Below are 10009 nucleotides of genomic sequence, written 5' to 3'. Positions count from 1 at the left end.
AAACTCTGGCACCGATCGTACAGGGAGCGGACAGCCCGTATCAGCGGGCCCGACACCCCATACTCTCAGAGGACCCCCCACAGGACCCCCCGAGGGACAAGGTCGAATGCCTTCTCCAAGTCCACAAAACACATGTGGACTGGTTGGGCAAACTCCCATGCACCCTCGAAGACCCTGCGGAGGGTGTAGAGCTGGTCCACTGTTCCACGGCCAGGACGAAAACCACATTGCTCCTCCTGAATCCGAGGTTCGACTATCCGGCGGACCCTTCTCTCCAGTACCCCTGAATAGACCTTACCAGGGAGGCTGAGGAGTGTGATCCCCCTATAGTTGGAACACACCCTCCGGTCCCCCTTCTTAAAAAGAGGGACTACCACCCCGGTCTGCCAATCCAGCGGCACTGCCCCCGATGTCCACGCGATGTTGCAGAGTCGAGTCAACCACGACAGCCCTACAACATCCAGAGCCTTAAGGGACTCTGGGCAGATCTCATCCACCCCCGGGGCCTTGCCACCGAGGAGTTTTTTAACTACCTCGGCAACTTCAGCCCCGGAGATACGAGAGCCCATCTCCAGGTCCCCAGGCCCTACTTCCTCACTGGAAGGCGTGTTGGTGGGATTGAGGAGGTCCTCGAAGTATTCCTTCCACCGATCCACAACATCCCGAGTTGAGGTCAGCAGCACACCATCACCACTATACACAGCGTTGACAGTGCACTGCTTCCCCCTCCTCAGACGCCGGATGGTGGTCCAGAACCTTTTCGAGGCCGTCCGAAAGTCGTTCTCCATGGCCTCACCGAACTCTTCCCATGCCCGAGTCTTTGCCTCGGCAACCGCCGTAGCTGCACTCCGCTTGGCACGCCGGTACCCATCTGCTGCCTCAGGAGTCCCACAGGCCAGTAAGGCCCGATACGACTCCTTCTTCAGCTTGACGGCATCCCTCACCGCTGGTGTCCACCAGCGGGTTCGGGCATTGCCGCCACGACAGGCACCAACCACCTTGCGGCCACAGCACCGGTCAGCTGCCTCAACAATGGAGGCACGGAACACGGTCCACTCGGACTCAATGTCCCCCGCCTCCCCCGGGACATGGTCAAAGCTCTCCCGGAGGCGTGAGTTGAAGCTCCTTCTGACAGGGGACTCTGCCAGGCGTTCCCAGCAGACCCTCACAACACGTTTGGGCCTGCCAGGTCTGTCCGGCATCCTTCCCCACCATCAGAGCCAACTCACCACCAGGTGGTGATCAGTTGACAGCTCCGCCCCTCTCTTCACCCGAGTGTCCAGAACATGCGGCCGCAAATCCGATGACACAACCACAAAGTCGATCATCGATCTGCGGCCTAAGGCATCCTGGTGCCAAGTGCACATGTGGACGCCTTTATGTCTGAACAAGGTGTTCGTTATGGACAATCTGAGACGAGCACAGAAGTCCAATAACAAAACACCACTCGGGTTCAGATCAGGGGGGCCGTTCTTCCCAATCACACTCTCCAGGTCACACTGTCATTGCCAACGTGAGCATTGAAGTCACCCAGGAGGACGAGGGAGCCCCCAGAAGGGGCACTCTCCAGCACTCCCTCTAAGGACTCCAAAAAGGGTGGATACGCTGAACTGCTGTTTGGACCATAGGCACAAACAACAGTCAGGATCCGTCCCCCCACCCGAAGGCGAAAGGAGGCTACCCTCTCATCCACCGGGGTAAACTCCAATACACAGGCACTGAGCTGGGGAGCAACCAGAATTGCCACCCCTGCTCGTCGCCTCTCACCATCGGCAACTCCAGAGTGGTAGAGAGTCCAACCCCTCTCAAGAAGACTGGTTCCAGAGCCCTTGCCGTGCGTCGAGGTGAGGCCAACTATATCTAGTCGGAACTTCTCAACCTCGCGCACCAACTCCTTTCCCACCAGAGAGGTGACATTCCATGTCCCTAGAGCCAGTTTGTGCAGCCGGGAATCAGACCGCCAAGGTCCCTGCCTCCGGCTGCTACCCAAAACACAATGCACCCGACCCCCTTGGCCCCTCCTGCAGGTGGTGAGCCCACGGGAAGGGGGTCCCATGTTGCCTCTTCGGGCTGCGCCCGGCCGGACTCCGTGGGCAGAGGTCCGGCCACCAGGCGCTCGCCAACGTGCCCCACCCCCAGGCCTGGCTCCAGGAGGGGGCCCCGGTGACCCGCATCTGGGCAAGGGAAACTTGGCACCAAAGTTGTTCAGCATCATTAGGGGTCCTGGGCTACGCTTTGTCTGGTCCCTCACCTAGGACCTGTTTGCCATGGGTGGCCCTACCAGGGGCATATAGCCCCAGACAACGGAGCTCCTAGGATCATTGGGACACGCAAACCCCTCCACCACGATAAGGTGGCAGCCCAGGGAGGGGTTATTATTATTTTGTTTATTTAATTTCACCTTAATAAAAAGAAGAATTAAATCAAAAGGCAGAACATGAAGTGTTCTTTATTACCACATCAAACTTTTACTCTAAACTTTTACGCTCAGGTTGTGCAGTTTGTAAGCATGCTCCTTGCAGCCATATTTCCTCCACTGTGAACAGGTGTTACGACTTGGCTCAAAGTCGTAACAAATAGAGGGAGTCAGCACACAGAACGATCAAATCATCTAATATTTTATTGAGAAACCCAAACCAAAATGATGAGACGGCCATGAGGTATGGTGGCAGCAGCCCAGCCAGAGAGCGAGACAAAGGAGAACCGCCCCTTTTATGCCCTCTGGCTCCTCCCAGCTTGCAGGTGAAACCAGTCTCACTGACGACCCACCCAGTCTCTGGGTAAACCAAACAAAACACATGGGCGGGCCGTCACACCCCCCCCCATAAGGAACAGGTCCAGACTGGCACCACTCCTGTGCTCGGCTTAACCCAGTTCCGCTCCTCCTGCCTGGGCAATTTTGACCCCTTAAAGAAACAGAGCAAGAAGGACAGGGAAAAACCAAGAGATTAAGGCAAACAGAACACAAAATTTCAACTAGGCAGTGCCCTAGACAGCGCATCTGCCAGGACATTCTCTGCCCCCTTTATATGGCGGATGTCTAAGTTGTACGGCTGCAGGAAAAGACACCATCTCATGAGTCGTTGGTTTGGATTCTGCAAAGAATGGAGGAATGTGAGAGGGTTGTGATCAGTGTAAACTACCAGTGGCTCCACTCCCCCCCCCTACATAGACTTCATAATGCTGCAAGGCCCATATTAATGCCAACGCTTCCTTCTCCACAATAGAATAGTTCAACTGGTAAGAATTGAACTTTCGGGAAAAGAAGCTGACTGGGTGGTCTATCTCATCCTCACCTATCTGCAACAGTACTGCCCCAGCCCCCAACTTGCTGGCATCCACCTGCAGCTTAAAAGGCTCTCCCATTCTAGGAGCGGCCAACACAGGGGCAGAGGAAATCACAAGCTTAACCTCTTCAAAAGCTTGCTGACACAGGGGTGACCACTCAAACTTTGCCTTTTCACTAAGGAGACTAGTAAGAGGGGCAACCACAGTAGAAAAGTTCCTACAAAATGCCCGATAATAGCCTACCATGCCCAAAAAACGCATGAGTTCTTTTTTAGTTGTTGGTGGGGAAAACTGATCAATGGCCAACACTTTGGCTCTAACTGGACGAACGTGCCCCTGACCCACCACCTTTCCTAAGTAAGTTACAGTAGCCCTGGCAACCTCACACTTAGCTAGATTTATTGTCCGATTTGCCCACTCAAGACGGTCAAACAAAGCTTTGATGTGCTGTAGATGGTTTTCCCATGTGTCACTATAGATGACAACATCATCCAAGTACACCGCGCAGCCATCCAAGCCGGCCACTACTGTATTCATTAATCTCTGAAAGGTAGCTGGTGCATTTCGTAACCCAAATGGCATAACTTTATATGAATAAAGCCCTGAAGAGGTTATGAATGAAGCAACGTCCTGTGCACGCTTTGACAAGGGCACTTGCCAATAACCCTTCAAAAGGTCAAATTTACTGACAAATTTTGCCGAACCAACCTGATCTACACAATCCTCCATCCGTGGTAATGGAAAAGAGTCAGGTTTAGTGATCTTGTTCACTTTGCGAAAATCAGTACATGGTCTAAAAGTATTATCTGGTTTAACCACCAGCAAACATGGTGAAGCCCAACTTGAACTAGAGGGCACCGCAATGTCATGCTCTAACATGTACCTTACCTCTGTCTCAAGCTGTTCACGTTTCTTCGGTGAAACGCGATAAAAACGTTGCCGAATAGGGTGAGCATCTCCTACATCTATGTCATGCTCAACTAAATGAGTACGAGAGGGAGTGTCCGAAAACAAAGAAGGGAAAGAATGTATCAGTTCAATTATCTGATTCCTCCGAGTCTCAGGCAAATGATCCAACAACATCTCTAACTTACTAAGAGACTCGGAGTTCCTAAGACGGCCCTGCAACATGCTATCATCAGGAACATTCACATCCTCCTTTTCACCCCCTACCCATTCAGACACAGGGTCAGAGTTTCCCACTGAGGCTGCCACTGCCACTGGTCTTTCCCCCAGTGTACCCCTAGGCACAGACGGAAGGGCGTAATAAGGTTTCAACAGGTTTACATGGCAAAGCTGTGACTTCTTCCTACGATCAGGCGTTGCAATGATGTAATTCTGATCCGAGCTCTGCCTTACAACAGCATAAGGGCCTGAAAATTTTGCCTGAAAAGGAGAACCCACCAGAGGAAGAAGTGCCAACACCTGGTCACCGGGGCTAAAGACCCGCTTTTCTACGGTCAAATAACCCTTTCATTTTCCTCTGGGACTTTTCCAAGTTTGCTTTTGCCAATTTTACCACTTCATACAAACGTCTTCTAAACCCATTTACATAATCTGTCAAATTTGTAGGTGGAGAAGTTTTTTTCCACTCATCATGCAGGACCGCCAATGGGCCCCGCACTGCGTGTCCAAACACCAAATCATTTGGGCTGAACCCGGTACTTTCTTGAGTAACCTCTCTTGCATCCATCATTAACCAGGGCAACCCCTCCTCCCAATCTCGGTCAAGCTCTGAACAATAAGAGCGTAACAGGGACTTCAGGGTCTGATGAAAACGCTCAATAGCTCCCTGGCTTTGAGGATGGTATGGAGAAGACAGAGCATGTTTGACATGTAACTGTTTCAAAATTTCAGCAAACATATGTGAAGTGAAATTTGTCCCTTGATCACTTTGAATGACTTTTGGAATGCCGAATACAGAAATGAACTGGGACAATGCTTTGACAACCGCTTTTGTGGTAATGTTGCGCAAAGGGTAAGCGGCAGGATATCGTGTACTTAAGCACATCACTGTTAGCAAATACATGCTACCTGCCTTAGACTTGGGCAAAGGGCCAACACAGTCAATCAGTAGACGTTCAAAAGGCTGACTGTCTGCCTGTACCGGACACAAAGGAGCTGGCTTGATGGATTGGTTTGGCTTACCTGTGATTTGACATATATGACACGTTTTAATGTGAGCTGACACATCCCTTTTTAGTCTGGGCCAGTAGAAATAACGTAGCACTTTATCATATGTTTTCCTTACCCCTAAATGTCCAGCCCCTGCATTATGAGCTGTCTGCAAAACTGCACTTCTGAATTTAATTGGAACTACCACCTGAAAAATGGGTTCGCCAACAAAATTCTCCCCCTGGGGTACCCACTTTCGCAATAACAAACCTTCTTCTAAAAAATACCCTTGAACGGTATTCTCCAACTCACCCTCTGATCGGACCTGATGAAACACTTCCTGCAAGGAGGAGTCCTCTTCCTGCTCCTGTATTAACTCACTGCGAGTGACAGACAACAAAGGGTCAAACAATGGAAAACGTGAACAATTTCTCAGCTTGTCTTTCCCCTCTGTTTCAGAACCAGAGCGGCTCTGAGCTCGAGTGACTACCCCCACTGGGTAAACTGCTGAGTCTGTATGCTTCCCACTACCGGGCTCCACAGTATCAGACCTAGTAACCCCTTCAGGGATAAGCAGTGCACCACCCTGCACATGAGTCCTGGCCAAGTCATTTCCCAAGATCACATGTATTCCTGCTATAGGCAGCTCTGAACACACCCCAAGTGAAACCTCACCCTGCACTAGATTTGAAGATAGAGATAACTTATGTAAAGGAACAGTCAAAACATTTGGACCCATCCCCCTTACTTTAACACAACTGCCAGTGTCACTGTCCGAGGAAAACGGCAGCACTGACTCCAGAATAAACGAGTCCAAAGCACCCGAATCCCTTAAAATGTTAACACGTACCCGTTTCCCACTTCCCACCAAGGACACAAAACCTTGGGAGACATAGGAACGATACCCTGGGTCGACTGACCTAAAGTCAGACTCGTCTAACCCTGACACCACAGGTAGGTCAGGGGCAACCACCATGGAGTTAGTATGCCGTTTCACAGCAGCTATTGCCCCAGCCTTACCAGCAGCACGAACTGACACAGCCAAAGCCACAGGTTTTTCAGGACGGACTCCCTGGTAGAACCTGCTGTTCGACTTCAACACTGGACATTCCCTCTTCCAATGACCTTGTCCCAAACAGTAATTACAAGTTCTACCCTGGTACTGCTTCTCATGAATACCACCACTCTTGGGCAAATCAACTTCCAATTCCAAACCCAAACCGTCCATTTTCTGAGTACTGGAAGGCATGTCTCTACGACTCCAGTTTCCCCGGATCTTGTGAGTCAAGGCATATTCATCTGCTAAAACTGCAGCCTCTGATGCACTCTTTACCTTATGCTCCGCCAGAAATGTAGCTATACGCTCTGGAAGAGTAAATTTGAATTGTTCTAACAAAATAAGTTCACACAATTGTGGAAAGGTCTCTACTCCAGATGCAATTCGCCAACGATTAAAGAGAGTAGTTAACTCCCTAACAAACTCCACATATGTTTTATCATGTTTTCTAGAAGTTCTAAATTTTTGTCGATATGCTTCTGGCACCAACTCGTAAGCTTTTAAAACTGCAATCTTCACAGAGTTATAGTTTTCACTGTCAGCCATACTTAACGCAGAAAAGGCTTCTTGAGCTTTTCCAGTCAGAACACATTGCAGCAGCAATGTCTGTTCAGAGTCAGACCACTTCCTTGCCTTGGCCAGCCTTTCAAACAACAAAAAAAAAGTATCAAGATCTTCTTCAGAAAATTTGGGAACCAGTCTCAAGTTACTTGCGACATCAAAATAAGTACTCTGTGCCGACAAGCTACCTTCAGAGGGACCAGAAAGTTTACCATCTTTGATCAGGTCGAGACGGTAACGCTCTAAACTCTGTTGCTCTTGCTTCAATTCAGCCTCACGTAACTGAACTTTCCACTTTAGCTTCTCAAGTTCAAAAGCGTACTCTTTAGCCCGTGCCTCCTTCTCCACTGCCTGCTGATGCTGTAATACTAGCAGTTCCTTCTGCTGCTCAAAAGTTAAAGCTCCGAACCCCTCAACCTGAGAAACCTGTTTATGAGGTTCCAGAGAACTACCCACTACTGGAGGCAAAACCTTCTGCTGCACCAGGTTTGCCTTTAAAGTAGACAATATCGTGTCTTTACGTGATGGCCTAGGGCACTCCACATCAAAATGCTCTGCAACTTTTAACAGTTGTTCTTTCTTGAGAGTCTTTAATAACTCCCAAGTTGGATTCCGCAAGAACTCATCTACTGAAGGCATGTCCACAACACTAATGCTAGTACCCTGAATTACTCAAACCGTATAAACTTACCAAACCCCAGTCTAGCACGCTAACCAACCACAGTTGTGCCCGGCGTAAAGGCAAGTAAGCACCTTCACCACCAACAAAACAAGCTAGTCAACCTGGTGTGCACACAGCAGTCACATGTGGAGCAACTTTCCCCTAGCTACCTACCTAACCAGGGAGCTAACTAGCTAACTCAAACCCTAGACTTCATGCAAAAGTTGTGGTGGGAAGATTAAACACAAAGCCCAGTGACTCGGTTAAGCGACCAGCACGCTGGCAGCCCACCTTGACAGTCCTGGAAGTGTCCCCGAGACAAACGCTCTAACCACACTAGTGCACCAAAATAACAAACTAAAACAACAAACAGGTCTAGTCACCCAGACCACCTTAGACCTACCGGGAAAGGTGTCTCCAACACCTAGTGCCTGCCCTGAATCACACCAGGCCAAAACTTCTAAACCATAAGTGGACAAAGGACTAACGCTCTCTCAAACTTTAACACAACTGTATGCTAAACTCCCTCCAACTTTTACGTTTAACCTGGCAAACATCAACTGCCAAGAAAACAACCATTTCTTCAGGGATTTTCAAAATCCCGGACGAGCCCCCATTTGTTACGACTTGGCTCAAAGTCGTAACAAATAGAGGGAGTCAGCACACAGAACGATCAAATCATCTAATATTTTATTGAGAAACCCAAACCAAAATGATGAGACGGCCATGAGGTATGGTGGCAGCAGCCCAGCCAGAGAGCGAGACAAAGGAGAACCGCCCCTTTTATGCCCTCTGGCTCCTCCCAGCTTGCAGGTGAAACCAGTCTCACTGACGACCCACCCTCTGGGTAAACCAAACAAAACACATGGGCGGGCCGTCACAACAGGTCATACTGGTCTTAGCATCATTTTGGCCAACATGCACCCATGCGTCAACAGCTGTATGTGGCTGTGACCTTGTCCAACTTGTCAACCCAGCCCTTTGTCTCATTGTAGTCCAAAAATATTTGTGGTTTTTGTGTTCTCTGGTGTTTTTGCTCTAACCAAGATGTTACCTTCCTGTTTCTCACAGCAAGTTCAGAGGGAAGCTCTGGTCGATCCTTTCTGGTTCTCATTGTTTCCAACCTCATAAGCTTCTTTTTGGGAAGTTCCTCAACCAGAGAATAAGATGTAAAAATCATTATCACAATAAATATGCCTATGCCATCCTTCAACCACATTAGCTCAACTGTTGTGCCCTGTTTTTTCCGGTGCTCCAGGAGATTTGCTCATATAAACTTGTATAGTCCAGGCACTGCTGGATTGTGCATTACATGCTGCCCATATTTCATGCCATATTTGGCTGCATTGCTTGCCATATATTGCTGGAGACCTGATTGTAACACGGGTCAATGCTGCACCCACTTTTCCCAAACATTACTTATTGTCACAAGTTTGTCACGTTCATGTTGGCCCTGCCTTGTTTGTTTGCCATCAAAATGTAAAACATGAGACAGAACTTGGAATGTCTTCGGGGACACAGTGACTGGAAATATTACCCTCCAAGACTCAGTTCCAAAGGCTTGCTCTTGCTTCACCTTCTGATTTAAACTCCTGCCAAAATGAGCAAACCAAGGTGTCCTTCCAAGTTGAGTACCTCAGACTACCTCACTGACAGACCACAACACATCAGGCTAAAGGACATCACATCTGACACAGCGGTCAGAAGCACTGGAGCGCCCCAGGGCACAGTGGTGGCCCCTCTGCTCTTCACCCTGTACCTCGGACTTCTGCTACAACTCGGAGCTGTGTCATTTTCAGAAGCACGCTGATGGCACAGCCATAGTGGGGTGTATCAAGGATGATAGAATGGAGGAGTAGCGGGGATTGGTAGGGGACTTTGCTGCATAGTGCCGCACTAACAACCTACAGCTCAACACCTTAAAGGATTCAAAGGATCTGGTTATTGATTTTGGGAGGCTCAGACCAAGTCCGCAACCAGTCCTGTTAGGGGGAACTGAGGTGGAGGCTGTGGACTCTTACAAATACCTTGGGTTGTGGCTGGACAATAAACTGGACTGGACAACACACACCAGCCGCCTGTTTGGGAAGATACAAAGCAGGATGTACTTCCTGAGGAGACTACAATCCTTCAAAATATGCAGCAAAATTCTGCTGATGTTTTACCAGTCTGTGGTTGCCAGTGTCCCCTTTTACACCGTGGTGTGCTGGGGGGGTAAGAAGGACACATTCAGGCTGGATAAACTGATCAGACTGGCTGGTTCTGTGGTCGGCATGAAGCTAGACTCCCTGGTGATGATGCAGAGAGGAGGACTCTGGAAAAACCGC

At 49.4% G+C, this 10009-nt stretch overlaps 1 protein-coding gene across 1 annotated transcript; it reads right to left on the bottom strand.

The window, feature by feature from the left end:
- Window positions 1–2865: 2865 nt before the first annotated feature.
- Window positions 2866–8455, bottom strand: LOC115247517 (uncharacterized). The gene is made up of 3 exons (XM_029829518.1): window positions 6367–8455; window positions 3297–3482; window positions 2866–2906 (listed from the first exon to the last, which is right to left on the bottom strand). Exons 1-3 carry the CDS (start codon window positions 7658–7660, stop codon window positions 2866–2868), a joined length of 1521 nt encoding a protein of 506 aa, XP_029685378.1. The 5' UTR covers window positions 7661–8455.
- Window positions 8456–10009: the final 1554 nt, after the last annotated feature.

This window comes from Takifugu rubripes, chromosome 21, assembly GCF_901000725.2.
Source record: "Takifugu rubripes chromosome 21, fTakRub1.2, whole genome shotgun sequence".
NCBI classification, from domain to species: Eukaryota; Metazoa; Chordata; class Actinopteri; order Tetraodontiformes; family Tetraodontidae; genus Takifugu; species Takifugu rubripes.
This window is presented reverse-complemented; position numbering and strand designations above follow the sequence as displayed.

Coding starts and splice junctions, on each gene's coding strand:
- LOC115247517 (XM_029829518.1), bottom strand. CDS start 7,660: ATGCCTTCAGTAGATGAGTTCTTGCGGAATCCAACTTGGGAGTTATTA. Junction 3,483..6,366: donor TAACTCCATGGTGGTTGCCC/CTGACCTACCTG, acceptor CTGTGGTTGCCC/CTCTTACTAGTCTCCTTAGT. Junction 2,907..3,296: donor GGCAGTACTGTTGCAGATAG/GTGAGGATGAGA, acceptor TGTTTCTTTAAG/GGGTCAAAATTGCCCAGGCA.